Source organism: Rattus rattus, chromosome 3 (genome assembly GCF_011064425.1).
Source record: "Rattus rattus isolate New Zealand chromosome 3, Rrattus_CSIRO_v1, whole genome shotgun sequence".
Lineage (NCBI taxonomy): Eukaryota > Metazoa > Chordata > Mammalia > Rodentia > Muridae > Rattus > Rattus rattus.
This window is the reverse complement of record NC_046156.1, coordinates 43085298-43108000: the sequence shown is the minus strand read 5'-3', so window position 1 is coordinate 43108000 and position 22703 is coordinate 43085298. Positions and strand designations below refer to the sequence as shown.

Here is a 22703-nt window from a genome sequence, read left to right as displayed (position 1 = left end):
TGCGGTGATCATCTCTCTCACTGCAAAGAATACAGGGATTAGCAATGTGGTGACAGCGCAGATCCAGGACAGAACAGAGACCGACTGGGCGTTTAGCTTGGGGTTGGAATATTCAGAAGAGCAGCCCTCAGATTCTTTCAGTTCCTTTTAATATTACCGCAGTGTCCGTGTCTCACAGAACTTTGTGTTGACCAGTTTAGTCTAGCAGCTCTGTGAAGCGGAATGACCAATGAGAATTCTACTGCTAGACAATAGCTGTTGCTTACTGAGCATGCGCTAGGTAATGGCTGACTCTGTGGGAGTGACTTCAGACATTAACCCGGCCTTTAGGTGCCCCTCTTAACCTCATTGTCCACAGAATGAGGCCGCAGCACAGGGTTCTGCTATTTGCTTGTCCCCGCCAGCCAGGGGAAGAGGGTTGGAGCCCATCTGTTGTTTGCCTGTCTTTCTTTCGGGCACACAGAAGTGTTTGTTTGCACTGTGGGATTTAACCCAGGGCCTTCTGCGTGCTTGGCAAGTGCTCATCAGTGAGCTTCAGACCTTGCAGCACATCAGAGAAATGTAAACAGTGTTGGCGTTTGCCACAGCACATTTGTGGCTGCCTTGGCACTAACGATAGTCTCTATTGGTAGAAGTCATTTTCAGATTTATTTTTATGTCTTTTGAAACAGGGTTTTCTGTGTCCCGACATTGGCTTTAGACCTCTGATCTCAGTCTAGCTTACTTAGTGTCTGGACTAGCAGTGTGCACCTCTATTTCTGATTTTTGTTTGCTTCCTTTGTTTTTTGAGGTAGAGTTTCTGTGTATCCTGGAAATCTTGGAACTCTGTAGACCAGGCTAGCTTTGAACTCAGAGACCTGCTTGCTTCTAACTCCTGAGCTATGGGATTAATGGTGTTACAATTGGGTTGCTGTTAGCTTATTGAGAAGCGATTTATTCTAGATTTTGAAATCTATTTTTAGTTAAGTTATTTGCTTTATTCCTTGCTTTAAATATAAACCAAAGAAAAATTCAGAAATGTTAATGTATTTATTGACATAGAAAATAAGTTTAATATATTATAAGAAGTAGATAATAAAATTACACAGTATGGGGCTGCGCTTGAGAGCACTCGTTGCTCTTGCAGAGGACCCAGGTTCTATTCCCAGCATGCACATGGTGGCCCATACTCAACCCTAACTAAGTTTCAATTTGGCGCCCTCTCTGACCTTGTAAACACCAGGCATGTATGTGTTGCACATACACACATGCAGGAAAGACACTCACTCATACACATAACATAAAAATAAATCTTACAGAGAAATTACACAGTATCAGCTCCCATTCTAAAAGACCATACCTATAGTCAACCAGAAATACTAATTCTACAACTGTAACTCCCACCCCTGGCTACTTTTTTTTTTTTTTTTTTTTTTGGTTCTTTTTTTTTTTTTGGTTCTTTTTTTCGGAGCTGGGGACCGAACCCAGGGCCTTGCGCTTCCTCGGCAATCGCTCTACCACTGAGCTAAATCCCCAACCCCAACCCCTGGCTACTCTTAGATTCAATCAGTAAGTTATAAAATTCTTGTTATACACTCTAAGAAGTTACAGTATGTTTTTCATGAATCAGAATTGTTTTGTCTTCTTGGCATATTTGAATTAATAGTATGTTTTACAGTTGTGTCCAGATCCATAACTCACACACATCACTGAAGAGGTTTCCATGGCTTTTGTAAAACATACTTGAAGCTCAAGATTAATAAAAACTGTTTTTTTTTGGATTGAGATAAAAGATTTGTGTAGTTCAGGTGAACCCCAAGGTTATAATGACCCCACCCCAGCCCCTGAGTGCTGTGGAGAGAGACACCACTGGCCTATCCTTGAAGCCTTTTGGCTTTTAAGACATCTTAATTTTTTTAGAAAGTTCTTTTTAAGGTAATGAGAGGGGGTTTTGTTATTGTTTTTTAAATATTATTTATTTATTTTTACTTATATGAGTGCACTATAGCTGTCTTCAGACACACCAGAAGAGGGCATCAGATCTCATTACAGATGGTTGTGAGCCACTATGTGGTTGCTGGGAATTGAACTCAGGACCTCTGGAAGAGCAGTCAGTGCTCTTAACCGCTGAGCCATCTCTCCAACTCTTATGTGTATGGATGTTTTGCCTATGTGTATGTCTTTACACAATGTTTGTACCTTATAACTGTGGAAGCCAGAAGACATTAGATTTCCTGGGACTCGGTTACAGACTGGTGTGAGCTGCCATGTGGGTGCTGCGAATTGAACTGCATCCTCTGGGGGTGGGGGGAAGTTGGTGCTTTTATCTGATGAATCATCTCTCTGGCCCCAAGACACCTTAGTTTTAAATAACTCAACTGTCTCATTTCCTTTTACATGATGCATAATAATTCCTTCCCCCAACCAACCTCCAGGAGCTGCAGCGGACCAAGCAAGAGGTCCTTTCTCTGAGAAGAGAGAATTGTACTCTGGATACTGAATGCCACGAGAAAGAAAAGCATATTAACCAGCTACAAACAAAAGTGGCCGTTTTAGAACAGGAGATCAAGGATAAAGACCAGCTTGTTCTGAGAACAAAAGAAGCATTCGATACAATCCAAGAGCAAAAGGTCTTTTGTAAAAGTTTAAAAATAAATAGATCACATTTCCTACATGTCCTGGTGATGCTTCCCATGAACAAAGTGTCTTACTTGTGTTCTGTTTTTCCTAGCAGGTGGCTTTAGAAGAAAATGGTGAGAAAAATCAGATACAACTGGGAAAACTTGAAGCTACAATAAAATCATTATCAGCAGAACTTCTAAAGGTTTGCTTTGAAATGTTTAGCCAAATATTAATATTTCATTTTGTTATGTAAGTACTTATATGAGGCTTTCTCATAGGCGAATGAGATTATCAAGAAGTTACAAGGAGATCTTAAAACTCTGATGGGTAAATTGAAACTGAAGAATACAGTTACTATTCAGCAAGAAAAGCTATTGGCTGAGAAAGAAGAAATGCTACAAAAGGAGCGAAAGGAATCACAGGATGCTGTGCAGTCTCTTCGGGCCAAAGAGCAAGAGGTGGTCATTGCCCCTGCTTCTCTGCTAGGACTGCTTTGTGCACACTTAGTGAGCTTCCCCATGTAGACCGAAGCTCAGTTGTATGAAGACAATTGTTTTGTCCTTTTTTCCCCTTAAACCAAACCCCACTAGGTGAGGTAGGTGTTAATACCCCATTTTAGATGTGCAGAGTGGGTAGGTGTGGACGCCTGTAATTAACTGTTTCCCTACATAGTTGAATTGACGTCTTCATTCTCACTTAGCTGTGGTAATAATCAGTCGTTGACTTAATAGCACACATTGCATTAGTCTCCCCTTACTTTGACTCATTCTGATGTTGAATTGCAGGTATGCAGATTACAAGAACAATTAGAAACTACAGTTCAGAAACTTGAAGAAAGTAAACAACTTTTGAAAAATAATGAAAAATGTAAGTAATGTTATATTCTTCTGTAAAGAAAGCTTATAGTTTTGTTAACTTGAAATTTTTATTTGAATTAGTAAAAATGCAGGTAAATGAAAATATTGTTATATAAATAATTTCTGTTTTCATTGCTTATTTTGTTCTTTTGTTTGTCATTGAGTCAGGGACTCCATGTGTAGCTTTTTGCCTGCTTCTTGCCGCCTGAGTACTGGGACTAAGGGCATGTAACACCGTGCCTGGCAAGACGAAATGTTAATGGAACGTTTCCTCTGTTCTAAGACTCCGAACTGGGAACTTTACATGTCTGAAAGATACTATTAAAGAAGCAAAAAACTGTCAGAGATTTTGGGTTGCAGAAGTAAGTCTTGGGAGAGCCATAGAATAAGAAGTCCCATGTGGCTCTTGATAAAATTAGCATCTTTAACTAGAAACATGTGTTCAAGCTTACATTGTATGACCGTGGTATAAAGCAGCTGTAGAGACTGAATACAGAAAACTACTTAGAGCCGATATAATCCTGCACCCTCGTGAGCTGAGCCTTTGAGCAACTGAGGCAGAACGGCCATTAACTGTGGACCTGCCTGGGCTCCGCTGAGACCTGTCTGAAACAAAACAAAGGGAGAAAAGTACTTACAGTAACTTATTTAAAGAAATAAAAGCTAAAATGAAATTCTTTTGCTTTTTATTTTCCTATTTAAGTAATCACATGGCTAAACAAAGAACTAAATGAAAACCAGCTGGGAAGAAAGCAAGACACACTGGGGGCCTCTGCCACCCCACCCACACATTCTGCTAGCAACACCGTCAGAAGTGGGCTTTCTCCCAGCCTGAATGTGGTAAGCCTGAGGCGGGAGCGATGCTTCCCAAGACCGACAGTTACCCAGGAGGCGGTGGCATGGACTGCAGCTTAGACATGCATGTTCTTAATGAGGAGGCTGCATTTCAAGAGCACTCTTCATGCCTTTATGTGATTGTGAGAGTGTGAATGTATGAATATTCTCATATGTGTACACTTACAACGTGTAAAGGGCATACTTTATAAGATTTTCTTTAGAAATCATTACTGAAACATAAAATACACATGAACAAACACAGAGAAAGGATTGTTTTGAAAACTTCAAGCAGAGAAAATTCAAGATTTAGACTCTTAAGTTTGGAACTACTATAAAGAAAAGCCTACACTGATTTGGTAGCAAACTAAAGGGTTGGGTAACTTTATTAACATGGGTTTGTTGGTTCTGGAGTCAGAGTGAGCATCCTGAGATAGACATTTGTAGCCAGCCGCCCTCCTCCCCAGTGCGGGGAGATGAAAAGCAGCACTTTAGATCCAGGTGGTGGCCTGGCATTGCAGGATGGCAGGTCTGAGAGGGCTATGCATGCACCTGCTCATTACAGCTGAAGACCTAGGCGTTCCTCCTGACATAGCAATTACACAGGATCATCATCAGCTGAGTCAGCAGAAATGCAAGAACACTCCAGTCATAGCTGAGCACAGAAGTTTGCTAGGCTACAGAAAGAGGCAGCCCTTCCTGTCCTGCAGCTGTAGTTTCTCTAAGGAAGCACTTTTTCAACTTGTCTGTTTATAGACACTAGCCCTGTTTTTACCCAATTTGATAAAATTATTTTCTCTCTGAATGGACTGTAAATGACTCTTCTGTCATTCTTCCTCATACCTTCTCTGTCAGTAAGGCTGGATAAACCAAGAGGCTCGGTAGTCTTTGTTTCACCACCATTTATTGGCAAGCAAGCCCAGTGGCTTCTTTGACCTATACTTGCAAAGCTAGTCTGAAGGCCCTCTAGAGATCCCACACTTTGGTTGTTAAAAAGCAGAATTTTGTGCTGTCTTGCTAGAGAAAATTGGCCTCCGAGATATTACTCTTAATTAGTAATTATTGCTAGCAAACACTACTACTACTAGTTCAGCAAATACTGCCAATTATATTTTAGAAATATATATATTTTCTCATCTTCAGTCATTTTTATATTTTGCTTTTTAGGTTGATAGTAGACTAAATTACCCAAGCTGTGGAATTGGCTATCCTGTCTCATCTGCGTTCACATTCCAGAATGCTTTTCCTCATGCAGTAGCTGCCAAAAACACCAGCCATCCAGTCTCTGGACCAAAGGTAGACAAGTATAATGTGTTAGATGAATACTGACTATCCAGTATGTGCTTAAAGGAAACGCATGCACAGGATGCCTGCAACATCGCTGCAGCTTATAAAGCCTGGCCAGCAGTCTGCAGCATCTTGGCTTAGTCCCACGCACCTCGCCATTCTTCCTCATTGGTTACTAAGTCCACAAGCTGAAGAGATTGCAACCATCATACTACCAGAGTCATTTCTCATTCTGTTGTCAGAATTTATGTGTTTGTAAGGCAGGCTAACAGCCAGCGAATTCTAAAGAAGAGTTTTGGCCATGCTTCTCAAGTGGTACATGAGAAGCCATCCTCCCACCCTTGATTTTCTAGCAAGTGTTTTTTGTATTCAGTTTAAGTGTTGATCATCACTATTACAACTAATATATTTGTGCCTAGTTCCATGCTCTTATATGGGCAAAATGGGCAGTCTCTGTTGTTTGTTTTGTTTTTGGACATGGGTCTTGCTGTATTGTCCTGGGTGCCATCCTCCTGCCTCTGTTCCCAAGTAGCTAGAATTAGAAGGACATGCTCATGAGTGCATGCGTGTGTGCGTGCAAGTGTGTGTGTGACAGTGGGGCATTCAGAAGACAATTTGTGGAAATCAGTTCTCTTCACCCACTGTTAGGCTCCAGTGGTTGAAGATCCTCAGGCTTGGTGACAGGTGCCTTTGTCCAGTGAGCTATCTCACTGCCTCCCCCACCCCCATGTTTGCGTTCTTCTCAGAACCTTTTGTTTTATGATCGCTGTATTTTCTGTTTGTAAAGATTTGTCTTTATTCATGTGTGCCAGTGTCTGTGGAGGCCAGAAGAGGGTGTCCATCCCTAAAGCTGGAGTTACAGGTGGCTGTAACTAACATGGGTGCTGAGAAACACATTCTGGACCTTTGCAGCAACTCAAGGGCTCTTACCGCTGTGCCATTTTCTCCAGCCCCTGCACACTTTTCAAACCATGAACCCTCAAGAGTAAAGACAGTGAAAAAAGCATATAAGTTGAATATTTTACTAAGGGTGTCTCTGTTTGTGAATTATATCCTTATCCTATCCTATACAACTCTATCATTTATAGTATACTTTATTGCTTGAGATAACAGCGGTAACCAGAGGTTGAAGCAGAAGGCTCAAAGCCAGCTTGGGCTGGCATTGTGCTCCACATCTTTAGTCTCTGCACTCAGGAAGCAGAGGCAGGCAGATCCTGTGAATTTGAAGCCAACCTGTTCTGTATATCAAGTTCCAGACAGCTGGGCTGCATAAGTGCTTTTATATTTAAAAAGAACGGGGAGGGCGAGGGGAGGGGCAAGAGAAGAGTGGTAGGAAAAAGGGAGGAGGAGGAGAAGGAGGAGGAAGAAGAGAAGGAAGAAGAGGAGGAAGAAGAGGAGGAAGAGGAGGAGGCGGAAGAGGCTGCTTACTGTATACTACCAGGAGTTTGATACTTCAGATCTCCTGCATCCTTCCAAGACTGAATCGTCAACCTAATTGTAACCATGGTAGTTGATGAATGGAAGTGTCTCATCGTGGTTTTAACTTTATTTTCCTACACGTTACAGAGAGCTAGGTGTGGTGCTGCACACCTTTAATCCCAGCACTTGGGAGGCAAAAGTAGTCTGATTGATGTTAGAGGCAGGCCTGGTCTACATAGTAAGTTCCAGCACACCTAGGGTTACATGGAGAACATGTCCCCAAAAATAAAAGTGACTGGGTTTTCATGTTCCCTATTGCCCTCAGAATATCTGTTTTGTGAAGTGCTTTTTTTCAATTAAACAAACAAACAAACGAACCAACGAAAAACAACCTAGTGGGAGTTGCCTCTCTCTATAGATTCTGGGGGTGGATTCAGGTTATCAGGCTAAGGGGCAAGCATCCCAATCGGCCGAGCCATCTTAGCCGCTCTGTTTCCAGACACACAATAGCAGTTTCTTATGGAGAGGATTCTCTGTATATGTCCCCACCAGAAGAGTGATTTGGACATGTTTCTGTTGGTTTGTGTCTCCTTTTCTCATCTATTTCCCCTCATTTGTGTTTTATTTTAGGACAGAGTCTTACCATGTAGCCCAGGCTATCCTTGAATTCATGTTTCTCACGCCTCAGTCTGCCCTAGTGCTGGGATTGCACGTGTGAGCCACCTTGCCCGTTGGCTCTTTTTTATATTGTAGATGGACTTTTGGATCATGGAACTTTAATCATTCTTTTGATTTATTTACTTCAAGTGTTTAGATGTTTTCCCTGCTCAGCACATCAGCTACTAAGTTACATCCTTGATGTTTTTAGATAGGGTCTCGTTCTGTTTAAATCCATCCATCCTCTTAGCTCCAGCTTCCCATTCCTCAGCCTCTCAAAAACGGTCAACTCTTCCCACACCGCTGTGCCCAGCTGAGATTATGATTTCCCTGTTGGCTCCATTCTGCTGTCGAAACTAGTAGCCATTGAGTATTTTCTCTTTTCAGTTGTAAAATTCTGTTTCCTTTCCTTCTTTTGTCCCCTTCCCTTGGTGCTGAATCTGGAGCCCTATATATGCCTGGAGGTCCACCAAGTGTGTATGTCCTTAAGCCCTGTGGGGTTTGGGTTTTTGGGTTTTTTTTTTTTTACATTTGTTTTATGAGTGTTTGTTCTGCTTAAAGCACAGTTATAATAGCTGCTTTAAAGCATTTTCTTGCACTCTGATGTTTGTTATTCTATGGTGATATCTTTTGTGTTTTGTAAATTTGCTTAGATTTTCCTGGTTCTTTGTTAAGTAGTCTTGGATTATATTCTGGATAGTTTTTTGTGAGACTCTAGAGTCTGTTCCAATTATAAAGAAGATACTTTTTAAAAAGCTACTCAGTTGCAGTTTCAAGGTCTTTCTTGTCTCCATAGACTGTTCCCAGTGTCAGCTGGCTACTGTCTGTCTGTCTTTAGCTGTTTGCAGTGTCAGCCGGCTACTCTGTCTCCATAGACTGTTCCCAGTGTCAGCCGGCTACTCTGTCTGTCTGTCTTCAGCTGTTTGCAGTGTCAGCCGGCTACTCTGTCTCCATAGACTGTTCCCAGTGTCAGCCGGCTACTCTGTCTGTCTGTCTTTAGCTGTTTGCAGTGCCAGCCGGCTACTCTGTCTCCATAGACTGTTCCCAGTGTCAGCCGGCTACTCTGTCTTTAGCTGTTTCCAGTGGGATTTGCTGTGCTCCTTTTATCATCCCAAATGTGCAACATCTTGACCTGTGAGCAGAACCCCTACAGTTAGTTTCCAAAGTCTGTGACCTACTGTTGGAGTCAGATCGGGCACACATGTGTGGTTTAGAAGATTGTTTTGTGTATTTGGTCCTGAGAATCAGTTTGTTTTTTAAGTGTGCTGGGCCCAAGGGCCACCACTGTGATTTCATTGTATGTGATCTGTGGGTTTGTCCTTGTCCTGTTTGCCCCTAGTACTTTATATCTTTTCCTTGATCTTCTTGGTTTGGGGGAAGTGTTACTTTCAAAAATGAGAGAAAATAAGAGATACTTGTGTTTACCTTATTTTGCTTAAGGTAGTGTCTTCAATTTCTGTCAATTTTGCTGTAAAAAATCAGTCTCTCTCTTCCCTCCCTCCCTCCCTCCTGTTTGTGTGTGTGTGTGTGTGTGTCTGTGTCTGTGTCTGTGTCTATGTCTTCTTACATACACCCTATTTTCTTACATGTTAGCGGGCACGTAAACTGGTCCTGTCTTGGCTGGGATGAACTGTGGTGCAGTGAACATGGGTGTGTTTTCCCTTCTGTACTCTGGCTTTGATTCAGTTTGGTCTACACTCAAGAAGGAAGTAGATTCATAGTAATTTCACATGGACTGTTTTGAAAAGTGTCTGTACTGGTCTTAACAGCAACTATGATAACTTACATCCTCACCAACAGGCTATGAATTCCTTTCTTATAAAATCCTCACCAGCATTTGTTAATTTTTTATTTTCATAATTGCCATTCTACCTGGAGCAAAAAGTTACTCCATTGTAACTTTAGTTTCCATTTCTTGGTCCTTCTAGCACATGGGATGTGGGCATGTGCTACTAGGCATCTAAGCCTTGGGCAGTTTCAGTCCTGTAATTGACTTAAATGCATTAGTGTTCACGTCACGGTAACTGTGGGGAGAATCGCGTATATTCTTCACCTTGGCCCTTTATCATGGGAGCTGTTTTGGTGAGGAAAAGTCAGGTTCTTAAGCCTCAAAAGAATGTGCTTGTGCTGTAAAATATAGGCAAAATCTTTATCAAAATATTTATCCAGAAGCAAAACCTAAGCACTCAGCTGAGCATGGACAGCCTCAGCGCTGAGCTCATGAGCTGTGCTCCTCCTCAGGTGCAGTTTAACTTGCAGCTGACAAAGCCAAGCACGACGTCGGGAGATGGACAGCCGGGAGCGGCTGTTAACAGGTCTGCTTCAGCTGACAAGGAGAAGTAAGTACGCAACAGACATGCATACGGTTTATTGTTCTCCTCTTTGAAAGTCAGTTTCTAAAGATTTAAGTCTTAAGTTTTGCCTGTGTGTATACTTGTACACAACACATTCGTCTGGTTCCCTCAGAGGTCAGAAGAGGTTAGCTGGATCTCTAGAACTGGGGTTACAGAGGATTGTGAGGTGTTGTGTGAGTGCTAGGAACCCAGCCCAGCAGGGTTCTCAAGGACAGCGAGTGTTAATGTCACGGCTCTTTTCTAGCCCTTAAGAGGCACGTTAACATGTCGGCAGTGTCAGCAGGCCCCATTTATCTGTGACTTCTTTTGTTGAGACGGGGGTCTAACTGTAGCTCTTGCTATCTTGAAAGTGTAGACCAGGATGGCCTCAAACTCAAGAGAAATTGCTTGCCTCTGCCTCAAGTGCTGGGATTGAAGTGTGCACCACCAAGCCTCGCCTATCCTAGAATATTTTAAGCTAAAAATTTAGAATTATTTTTAACTATGAACAAGTGATTTCTCTTATATGTGGTTTTAAATTATTGGAGTCCCCCATAGATAATATATACAAGATTTTCTTGTAAGTAAGACTGCTTTTACAAATATTTGGATCTGTTCATAGAAATGGCTTTTAAAGCTAGGTGTGGTGGCGCACCCACCTTTCCTCACCACTCAAGTCTCAGGAAGAGGCTGCAGTCAGTGGGCTCCTCAGGGGGCCTGGCTTTGATCCCACACCCATGTGGCCACTCCCACGCTTTGTACCTCACCTTCTGGCCTCCAAGGGCACTGCATACGTGCACAGACATGTATGCAGGCAAAACACCCATACAATCACATACAATAAATTAACAAATATACATGCACCAAGTTTAATGATACTCTCAAATCAGTTATGTGTTTTCCCTGTCATGTGTCACACATGCCTTTTTCTGTTCTAATGGTATATTGTATGGACTCCAATAAACTCAAGATAATATTCTCAGCATAGAACTTGGTTTCTTCTGCATTTTCTTATCCCATGTTTGCCATGAAATATATCTATCTATCTATCTATCTATCTATCTATCTATCTATCTATCTATATATATATATATCTTACAGTACTCATAGAATTTATTTCTCCTATAGTCTTTATCCCAATTTTTACTATAAAGTTCGACCTTTTCTAGAAGATATTATATTTAGATAAGTGTTTTATTTGCTTAAGACACAGTTTAAGTCTCCTTTAATCGAAACATTTGAGACCAGCACTTGAGATTTCTGAAGCTTCAGAATTTTGAGATATTTGAACACACACACACACACACACACACACACGCGCGCGCGCAATTATCTTAGAATGGGATCCAAGCCCAAAAGATTGATATTTTTCCTTCACACAGCCTGCAGGTATGGTATGTAGGTTTTTTTGTTTTGTTGTTTTTGTACATCTGTCTCACCTGAGCCTTCCATAAAGGGAGGGCAACACATGTGGAGTTGTCAAGTTGGGGGCATCATGTGATCACTTAGGTGGTCAAAAAGTTTTGTATTAAGATATTTTAGAGCATTTTGATTTTGTTAACTAGGAACATTCAACAGAGAAAGTGAACAATAAAGTGAAAATTAAAACAATTTTTTTTTTAAAGTGGTGAAAATTTAGGATTGGAATCCAAATACTTGAAGAAAAGAGAAGATAGCATTCCTTTACGTGGACTCAGCCAGAATCTGTTTAGTAATTCAGGTGAGGAGACCTGGGTACTGCACATGTACGATGTTGCTTCATTAAATGTGCCTAAGACTAAAGTAGTAACAGGTTATGTGTTTTGTCTCTTGCAGACCATCAGAAAGATGGCATGCTGGGAGCGCTGCAGACATCTTCCAAACCCACAGTCCTGCCCCCATCTTCATCGTATTTTCCTGGGCCATTACCAAGTAGTTAATCCGACACCTTTCACTGCTTACTGACAGTTTAGAAACTCAAGTGACTTAACAGACCATTAATAACACCAGTCTTTTCTTGTTCCTGTTAGGTCATTTGTATCCTTTATAATAGTGCTGCCATTGACAAACTTAGGACATTGATAAGGACTCTGAGTAAATGGTATTTTTTTCTGTGAGCACAACAGAATATTTTTAAAAAAAGTCACTGAATTGTATCGGATTTTTACCAGTTGGTCTGAATAAGGACACTAAATCAAAGATAAGCCTGCAGAGAATAGTAGTAATAAGCTGAAGAAGACTTGTGATTCATACTATCATTTGTTATTAAAAAATCATTAATTTGCCACCTGAGAGTTGGGAGGGCTTCCACTTGTGATCATTGGTCTACACTGAGTTAGTATACTGCTTTCAGAGGGTTTTTGTTTGTTTTTCTCTGAGATAGGGTCTATTATGTAGTTCAGGCAGTTCCGGAACATGCCATGTATGTAGACTAGGCTGGTCTGAAATCCAGATCCGCCTGCCTCTGTCTCCCAGCACCTGGTATGTACTACTGAGCCTGATTTAAACAATGTATTTTGGTTTATTCTTTCTCCTCTCAGGTGCTCTCCAATTTCCTACCCACCCAATTCCATGTTTTCTCCCTTAAAAAGAAAATTAAAATAACCAACCAGTAAGATAAAAATATCAAACCAAAACCAATGGATTTGACCTTGTGTTAGTCAACGACTCCTGGGTGTGGGTGTTTGGAATTTGGCTGATATACTCCATAGTCTTAAGCACTTTGAGTGAAAGTAAGTATTCGTAGTGAGCAGATTATTTTCTGACATGTTTGATCTGTGAAATGATTTTATATAAAAATTGGGCAGTATATTTACATGACTGAAATGCTTTAGTCATCTGGGCCGAGCATAGTTGATTTTGACACTTCCATACAAGATCATCAGTGGAATAGCACCATAAAAATTTTTATAGTATACTTTTACAATATTTGTGCTCAGTGTTAATAAAGCAGGAAAGTTAACTATTGGAAGTTACAACTTTCTCATTATTAAAAACTTCCAAGAATTATTCCTTGGAAATTAAGTAGTTTCAAAAAACAAAACAAAACCAAAACTAACACTCAGTAATCTTAGAGGTCTAGTTTTGTTTTCTTGTTGATAACACCCAAATCTTATCTGTAAAATGTAACAATCATGTGATATTTTCAGTTTCAAGAGGCTGAGGAGTTGGCTCGGTTGTTGATTAGCACTAGATACTCTTTCAGAGGACATGGGGGTTCTAATCCCAGAACCCACATGGCAGCTCATGATTGTATGTCACCCAGAGTGCATCAGGCATGTGGTTTCTAAATATACACTGCTGAAGACAGTTTGAGACTGAGACATATAACTATGAGGGCTACAGGAGAACAGGGATCTTTAGTCTCACTTTCAGGATGATAGCATCTGCCATCTATCTTCAACAAGGAAGGGCTGAAGTAGAAGTTCAGTGATGTAAGGCTATTGGTACAACTACTTGAGAGCACTTATTCTGGAAAGAAGCCTCTTGCCAGCACAGGACTGTTGTAAATACTGTAAAGTAAGCGTCAGCGCTTGCGGCCGGCTTTGGGAAGGGATTAAGACGTATCTATTAGCTTTGTGAAGAGATACCCTCCCCTTACTATTTATAAACGTTTCCAAGATAGGCTGTTGGTGAGCTGTCTGTGCTAAGTGTCCACCACACAGATAGCGCTAACTCTCTGCTCTACCTCTCAGCTTTTGTTTGAAATTGTTTTGTATAACTGTACATGTGTTAATAATCAAAATGTTGTTCTTTGCTATTTCTGAAAACTGTGACCTTTGTTAATAAAGCACTGAAACCTCAGAGTTTTATATATCAGAAGCATGTTTAGAAAATAAATGACTGACCTGCAGTGTCTGCCTAGGAAATGAAGTATTTCCAGGTGACCTGCAAGCTTTGTATTTTTATCTTCAGGGTTTTTGGTTTTGGTGAGGTGAGGGCAACAAGTGGATTGCAGAGAAGGTAAGACTTGCTACTGTAAAAAGCTTATGGTAACAAAGCCTAAGCCAGCCTTACAGGGAGGGACTCACAGATCAAGACCTTTTTAAAAAGAAAAAAATCATTAAAATATTTAATTTTATTAACAGAATATTTACATTTGAGACCTTATTTAATCATAGTGAATGCTCCAAGTTTAAAAAGCATTAGGCAGTAACCACACACAAGATGAAAACAGTGTAAACTATACAATACTTTATGTACATTTTTACAAAGTAACACTTTTTTAAATAATATAACTGGACACAAAAATATACACTTTAGAGAAATTCACATCAGTAATTGTATAAAGCTCTCTTCTAGGGTCCTGAAAATTTAGGACAAACATTAGCTCTGTAAATAAAGTGTTACTGTGACAGTCCTGAAAGGCCACTATATATATTTATCTACATATAGATATCACATTGACATTTTCAAGGCTACCAGCTTTACTATAGAATTTTTAGATTATGTATTCAAGTGTTGAGGTCCTTATGATTATGCAAATATCAAAAGAATAGTGGAATAAGAAGCAGAACAAATTTAAACAAATTGAGCCAGAACACAGATGTATAGGCTCTGACCACCCCAATTTAAATTCTAAGTGGCTGATATATTCATACTTCAGAACAGTAGTGAATGTTTTAAATAAAATTATGGCAAACAGGCTTGAAACATGATTCTGATTTTCTACAATTTTCACAAGTTCTTTTAAATGCAAACAATTCTTTACCATTTCTTTATTCTAGTGCATCTGCATTAAGGCTTTGAATTATTGACCCAAGATTTTACAATGCCTCAGGTTTTACAATGTTAAAGCAAACAGGTCCATAACCATCCCGCCTACTGTGTCACGGAGTCAGCATGAGCAGGTACAGGCTCAACACCTAAGGAAATGGCAGAGACGCGCTGACAGCGGAGTTACATATATAGCTTTAATTAAAGATGTGTAATAAAACAGTTTAGTGGCAAGAGAGTGGTGCTAATATAAACAAAAGGTTTCTTTTCGAAAGAAATTGTAACATCTTTGGAAAACTGTCCGGTTCTTTCTTTAGTTCCCACGGAGTTCATGCAGGTATTTCTTAAGACAATCTTAAAGTACATTGGAGATGGGAATGGAATGTACGTCCAGAACTACAGGTGAAAACTAAGACCTGGGTGAGCTGAGAGAAAAGTCTTCCTGATTTCAGTCACACATTCGTGTCCTGGAGTAAAGGTTCTTTGGCCTCTCCTGGCGCTTGTGTACTGTGAGGATGACTGTGACCACCACAATGCTTCCTCCAACTGCTGGACCTTAAACTTAAATTAGTATGCTCCGGAATAAACAAGGCAACGAGCAGAGCCAGCAGGACTGAGCAGGCTCCAAAGAGGAAGGGGGGACCAGGGATGATGGAATTCTGAGGAAGAAACAATAGTTAACATTTTTGCACAAAAACCACCCCTCCCCCCAGCTTCCAATAACTCAGCTCAGCGACGGCTTGCTCAGGTTTTTAAGTCAATGACTTCATTAAAGCAATGAGCTATAAATAACTTTCACTTTTCAGGCGAAACGGTATTTTTACTCTTATTGTAAAATCCTGCCCACAAAAATTGGCAAAGTAACTTGGACAACTGTGGGTGGCTTCTAGCACAGCCTGACAACAGGCCTTCTGTGCGTCTGCACTCACTTACTATTCCCCGAGCAGGAGCGGCCTTGGAGTCACACTACACATGCTAACAACACACCTGCAGAGTCTGTACTAAAAATACAGTATCGCTAACCATAAAAAGAAATCATTTTAATTTTAGCCCAAATCACATTCATTCTGGGCAAAACCCTCCAACTGTTTCTGCTGTATATGGCCCACAACATTAAACAGGCTTGCCTGGGGGAACTCTTTCTTAATCAAGGAAACTGAAGAGCTGTTACTATTGGCTCAATGGTCCATGTGGTTTGGTGCTGGTAATTACAGTTGGGAAATCAAGCAAGCAAGTCGACAAATGTCTAACATAGATAACCGACTCATTCCGTCCAGAGCAAATGACAGCAGTGCACTCCACGGTCAGAAGAAAGCAGTATGGAATGGACAAGTGGCGGCCATGCCATTAGGTACAAATTGACAAAACAAGGTTTCAAATGGTTTTTCATTCTAATTTTGCAAGGTGCTACTCGGAAGAATAGTCTCTTAGGCTTTAACTTTTAAGATTACTTAAGGCTTATTCATGCTAGACAAACACTAACCAGACTTAATACCAGAAGCAGTTTTATACAAAAGCTGTTGTTTTCAAAAAATATCCTTTAATCCAGTCAAATAAAGAGAACATTTGATGTGTGAATGAAGGCTTACCTGTTCAAAGTGGTGCTGAGGGCTTGTGTTTGTCCCCAGGTCTGGCCCTGTGATTGGCAGCTCTTTAAGTTCCACATGGAATATGTAGAAAATGAAGCCATAAAGGGCTGGTCCCAGACCATTGCACAGTCCTCGGATTCCTGTTATCATTCCTTGAACAACACCTACATGTGTGAAAAATCATTTAGCACATTATCCTTTTCCTACTCTTTAAAAAACTGCAAGTGTGAAATGAATCTGACTGGGGATGTTTGATGCTCCAGCGGCTTACTCCAGGGTACTCTGTGCTATGGAGAGACCAGTGGTCACCGCCCTTCGCAAATGCAGCCCAGCACAGCACACAGGACGAACTCCGGGCAGCAAAAGCATTTGGCTCTTGGCAGTAAATCAGTCAGGAACCCACTGTCCAACACATTAAAACTGTCAAGCAGTTTGCTACTACGGAGTGATTCTCAATTTCTCCAGGGTCATCTTTCCAAATGAAATTGCAACTTCTTTTTACCACATGCCTTTCCTTCCTCATTTTACTGAATGACTGCCTCTTTCTCTTAAAGCCAGGTCACTTTAAAAGGATTTTATTAAAGGTTCTGGTGAGCCTTGGAGGAATATCTTATCCCTAGCTCCATCGACCATTATGATGAGTAGCTTCTTCCACATGCCCCTGCTGCCATCCTCTCTCTGGACCAACAATGAGCCCAAGTCACCAACCCAGTGGCTCAGATAAATTCTTTAAGATGTTTCTGTTGGATATTTTGTCACAGTGATGAAAAAGCCACAAACAGCCAAACATTCAATATTTAAAAGAGGATAAGTGACTGATGGTCACTGGAATTAGTATTTCAGAACCTGCTCCACCACAGGCAGCAAGCATAGAACACTCTAAAGATACACTTGGACTTAGTACTTATGCACTAACAGGACTCTGACCCACTCACCCTGTTGATCGGCATCAGCAGTCCGTGAAACCAGGGCACTAACAGCTGGAAAGGTGATGCTAGACATGGCTGCCACTGCCCCAGCAGCCCACATCATCCTGTAATCAAAGCAGTGAAACACACTTTACTATTGCGTCTCCATTTTTCCTGTCAAATGAAACCAAGTCATCCTGACTGTGCAATGGCTGTGTGGAGAGAGAAGTGTGCTTCTCTCTTCCTCTAAGTGGCTCTGGGCTCTCACTTAAAGGTGTAGCTCAGTGGTCAGGTACTCTGGAAGTAGCAACTACCAGTTCACAAAAAAGGTGTGGTACTTTTTTGTAAAATGTTTCAAACGGTATGTGGAATAATCTTTGTGTTGGGAGTTGAGAAGTTACGTTGAGGATTATACATAAAATCAATAAAAGAAAGATCAAGTGTATTTAAACACCGAAGCAGCAGTCTGCCAAAGTTCCCATGGATTTGCGATTCCTCTTAAAGGTCACTGAGTGACTGTAATTGGGGAATAGAGGGTGAGTAAGCTGGATGCTCCTGGCTTGTTTGAAACAAATAGGTCACATTTGTGGGCACCCCTGCAAAGGTTAGAAACATTACCCACTGAAACACATTGTTGCTGTTTACTAATACCCAAATCCAAAGAGGAGCTGGGCAACCCAACACCAACCATCCCACAGGACACAGCCATAAGAGAAGCTGAGCTGGGTCATGAGGCCAGGCGGAAGTAAGTGGGCTGTCAGTGAAGAACACTAGCTTTTGTTCTGCCTTTTTTAACAAGGAAAACAAAATATGTAATAAGGCTGTTAGGGCTTTGTTGCCACAGACTCCTGTGCTGTCTCCTAGTAACAAACTGATTAGATTAAATGCTCCTCAGAGATTCAATAGCTTAATAATCTCACAGGGAGAAAAAGCCAGTATGCAGCCTTAAGCACTCTAGAATCTATAAATATATGTGGAAACTGTACTGTCCATGCCTTAAGTACAGCAAGAAATAGGTTCGAGTCATTAGCTTGGCTGAGAAGAAACCAAGGGGCAGGACTGGGCGTGGTCGTGCACACCTATAGGAAGCACTGAGGCAGAGGCAGCCTTAGCTAAAGAGGGAGCGTGTCTCAAAGACCAAAAGAGCAAAAGCACCAAAACACCTTTTGGTAGGGATGTGGCTGTGGGCAGGCTGTCTGTGCTCCTAGATGGTCCCACTTCCAGGCAAGACACAACTGGACAGCACTATTTTAGACTCTGGGTTAAGTTCACACAGACCACAAGTCTATGACATTGGGAGAGAGATGTGTAAGAGTATGAGGAGGCAGACAGTAGTGGGCTGATTTAATCAAACTACATCACACAAATAAAACTTTCAAAGAATATAAAAAAATTAAAACATCACAATATTTATACCTACCAAGGTTCTGAACCAAAGCCGTACCATGCCAGCTGCAATATTTGAAACCCCAGACCGAGTAAGATGGTATTCTTATTTCCAATTGACCTCATGAGTAAACTCAAGACTATGGTCTGAAAGACAAACACAATTATCACACAGGTTTTATTCTTTTTTTTAATTTGCACTATTTTCAGGAATTAGTTTTCTCCATGATGGCAAGTTCCTTTACCCACAGAGCCATCTTGCTGGCTCCTACCACAAAGTTTCAAAAAAAAAACCGAAAAACAAAAAAAACCCAAAAACCTAAAAGTGTCTTCCCTCCAATGAATACCTCTTAACACAGTGTTGTTTTGGCTGACCCGTGCAGACTCAGAGCTAGAAAGCTCCAGTCACACTTTCCATCTCCTTACTATAAGGAGGACAGGAACACTGACAAGAACTCCTGATGGAGATGGCCATCATGTAACAGCCTGAAGGAAACTTCAAGCCAAGTGAGCCCTAGTGGTGACCTGAATGAGAATGGCCCCATTCAGTCACCTGTTTTCAAAACTTGGTCCCAATATTGGTGGAACTCTTAGAAAAATATTAGGTGTGGCCTTGGAGGAGGAGGGATCCCACTGGATGTGGGCTCTGGGACGTCCCAAGTGCCACCACCATTCTCAGCACTCTCTGTCTCCTGCGTGGACAGACAAAGCTCTCAGGTACTGCTTCAGCACCGTGCCTGCTTACCAGCTGCTATGTTCCCCACCATAACCGTCATTAACTCAGCCTCCACAACTGTGAACCCCAGATCAAACTCTCTACAAATTGGCATGGTCATACTGTCTTATCACGGAAATACAAAGGTAACTAAGATATACTTCAATGCTATCCTATGGCCACCTACAACTTCATCTAAGGCTATTGTTGAAATCATGAGGACTCTATGAACTATGACGTATGATTCAGGAAAATTATATTTAAGAGCACAGACTTTGAAAACACATGATGGACCATAACCCTTGAGATCCTGGGTGAGTCTACTTCAGGTTTTTTCTTACCAAGTGGAAATAAGAGCAGCAATTTCAGGATTCAATACTGGATGAAATGATCGTTTACATGAGTGCTTAGAGCTGTGCCTGGCACATAGGAAGCATTTAATAAATGGCTTTATGAGTATATGGACATTCCTATATTTCTAATGTAAATGAAATCAGCATGGATAGGGAATCAAAACTAATTTTGCTATTCTTTTTTTAATGTATTCATTTATTTTATATATATATAGGTACACTGTAGCTGTCTTCAGACAAGCCAGAAGAGGGCATCAGATCCCATTACAGATGGTTGTGAGCTACCATGTGGTTGCTGGGAATTGAACTCAGGACCTCCAGAAGAGCAGACAATGCTCTTAAACCACTGAGCCCTAACTTTGCTATTCTAACTAATGCAGAACATACCACCCAAAATGGCTAATAAGTCACCCAAATCACTCTCATTGAGATATCAGATGATTAGAGTGTAAGTTGAAATTTAATCATTTAACATTTTATGAGGATTGGTCACAAATATGCTAATTAAAAGCAAATAAAGCTGTTTTTACTACTAGGTGTGTGATGACTAAGGTCTCTACCCTGAGGCTAATGAGAAGAACTGACCTATGTTTGAGGCCAGCCTAGACTACAGCTGAGTTCTTGGCTAGCATCAGTTAAAATGAGTCCTTGTCCCAAAGGATTCTTAGAAGGATTTTTGAGTGAGAACCCAGACCACTGAACCAGGCCCCTAGAAACATCGAAGACTCAAATTTCTTCTCCAAGACTTTGGTAAAAGTGCAGAGCACACAGGACTGGGTCCCCAGGACTGCCTACCCTGTGGGATTAGATTCTCGGTAACCACTCCACAAAATGCCCCACCCAGCGGCTTGCCAGGAGAAATTCAACTCAAGGAACAATGATTGGATAATGGTAGTATTTCACATGTGTGTGACAATTTCAACTTTTATTTCATCTAATAACATTTTGTGTATGTTACATCCTTGTAAAGCAGTAACATACTTCCTTATTGCTTGTGGGCAGACAATATTACAGATGACAACTTACATATTAGGAGGTCTTAGATCTATAAATCAAGCATTCCCTCAGGAACTTGTGAAACTCGTCTGTCAAAAGGAGTCACTTCCCTTGCCTCTGGCAAAAGGGACATATGGCTCACCATGGACCTGGGTGCACATCAAAGCTCATGCTGGCCTCCAGGCTCCTCAGTCCCTGTTCACAAGTATCCTTCCTGCCCCCACCGCCTTCTCTCCTTCTCACAGCACTGTGTCTAGTCCCTCTCTTGTTAGTCCCACTTTGTGTGCCATCTGTTTCCCTCTCTTGCTGCTGGACTCTTCCAGATGCCTTTGACATTCTCTAATCTGCAATAAAGACTTTCTCCCAGTCAAACTGTCATTTTGTAGTTTTTTCACTTCCCCCTCTTGCTTTCTGGGAAAATGTACTCAAGACTACCCCCAAACACAGCACTTACCCCTCAAAAGTCCTGCTTCCTCTTAAGGCTCTGGAGCAGTGATTTACAACCTCTGTAATGCTGCTACCCTTTAGTACAGTTCCTCAAATTGTGGTGACTCCCAACCATACATCTATTTTTGTTGCTACTTCCTAAATGTAATTTTGCTGTTGTTATTGTAATTGTAATGTAAATAGATGACCTGTGACCCCTGTGGGGTCATGACCCACAAATTGAGAACCTCTGCTCTAGAGGCTCACAGGGCAGAAAATAGGCCCTCAACATTGGTGCACCCCAGAGTGATAAGCCCTGCTAAAATAAAAGGAAATGAATCCTTAAGGAAATGAATCCCCACAGCCTGAGGCAGGCACACAGCTGAAGGGCGAGCTATGGGCACAGGCATGCGCTCGTCAGGAACGAGAGGCTAAAGAAATTGACGCTTCCCAGAGGAGATCACGACTACCCCCAAAACCTGCTGACAAATCAGCACCTTACAGCCCATCACTCAATACAACCGCAAATACTGTCACTTTACAGAATTTATGATCTTTCATTTAAACTCAAGAAAGAGTTCAATAAGGGTGACCCTGGGAACACAGCCATACCTGCTATATTGCTAGCCTGTTTACCTTGCAAGTGGGAGTAAAGGTAAATGTATTTTCTTAAGGCCACTAGAAGTCATTCAAGCCAAAAACAGAATCCAGAAATACTGGTCTCTTCCCTGCCCGGGTCACATCCTGTGTGCAATCACTAAGTCAGACTCACGGTAAGAATCTCTCCCACCCAAAGACTCAAAGAGCCACTGGGATCACTGTTACCTGCTGGGCTCCAAGAGCCCCTGGGATTTACTGCCAAGCCCTTTCCCCTTCCCCACCCCAGCAGTGCCAAGTAGGCCTCTCTGCTTTCTATTCATGCACCAGGAACACTCTCACGCTCAGGGCATTATCCTCCTTGGTCAACAACTTAAAGTTCTCCTCCTCCGGTTCTATCTCCATCTCCATAGCCAAATGCCACCTTGTATACTGAGTACTTCTCAAATTACCCTTACCGATAAAAACCTTTCCCCAAGTTTCTCCACCATTTCTCCTGTTCTTTAAAGTTATGTTGGAAACATTACTTGTTTCCTATACATCTTGTCTCACTCCCTAGAACATAAAGTCTAGATAGCAGGAATCAATACCACTGCTCAACCAGGGTCTGCTCAGTACTGTAGATATTCAGTGACTACTTGAAGAGTGAATTCAGAACAAGGAGTCCTGATATAAATCAATAAACTGTCATGTTATACATCACATATTGACTACTATGTATCAATTCAAACAGTTTGATCAATTACTAGCTTTGCTAATGCTAACAAGTTTTTGACCCTATAGACCAGACCTGTTTCTAGCCAGGCATGGTGGCACAGGTCTTCTTTAGTCCCAGCACTTAGGAGACAAGAGGATCTCTGTGACTTTGAGGCCAGCCTGGTTTACATAGTGACTTGTTATTTAAAGAGTCAGGACAAGAGTTAGGGTTTTCTGCTGTGAACAGAAACCATGACCAAGGCAACCCTTATTAGGACAACATTTAATTGGGGCAGGCTTACAGGTTCAGAGGTTCAATCTGTTATCATTAAAGAGGGAACATAGCAGCATGCA

General features: G+C 41.4%; 2 protein-coding genes across 3 annotated transcripts in view; one reads left to right on the top strand and one right to left on the bottom strand.

Moving 5' to 3' along the window:
- Sass6 (SAS-6 centriolar assembly protein) overlaps positions 1-13779 on the top strand; it is a 31705-nt gene extending 17926 nt beyond the window's left edge. The window contains exons 9-17 of one of the 2 annotated variants that reach the window (XM_032897421.1): positions 2415-2609; positions 2714-2803; positions 2880-3059; positions 3387-3468; positions 4162-4298; positions 5460-5588; positions 9897-9994; positions 11614-11708; positions 11804-13779. In XM_032897421.1, coding sequence (XP_032753312.1) covers positions 2415-2609; positions 2714-2803; positions 2880-3059; positions 3387-3468; positions 4162-4298; positions 5460-5588; positions 9897-9994; positions 11614-11708; positions 11804-11907 — 1110 coding nt within the window. In that variant the 3' untranslated portion in view covers positions 11908-13779. Of the gene's footprint in view, positions 1-2414; positions 2610-2710; positions 2804-2879; positions 3060-3386; positions 3469-4161; positions 4299-5459; positions 5659-9896; positions 9995-11613; positions 11709-11803 lie in introns of those variants that run through there. The other variant, XM_032897420.1, reaches the window with a different exon arrangement.
- Positions 13780-14009: 230 nt separating this feature from the next.
- Positions 14010-22703, bottom strand: part of Mfsd14a (major facilitator superfamily domain containing 14A) — a 30690-nt gene continuing 21996 nt past the window's right edge. Inside the window, exons 9-12 of the mRNA XM_032897428.1 lie at positions 18601-18713; positions 17208-17305; positions 16273-16436; positions 14010-15342 (exon numbers count right to left, since the gene is read on the bottom strand). Coding sequence (XP_032753319.1) covers positions 15136-15342; positions 16273-16436; positions 17208-17305; positions 18601-18713 — 582 coding nt within the window. The 3' untranslated portion in view covers positions 14010-15135. The remainder of the gene's footprint in view (positions 15343-16272; positions 16437-17207; positions 17306-18600; positions 18714-22703) is intronic.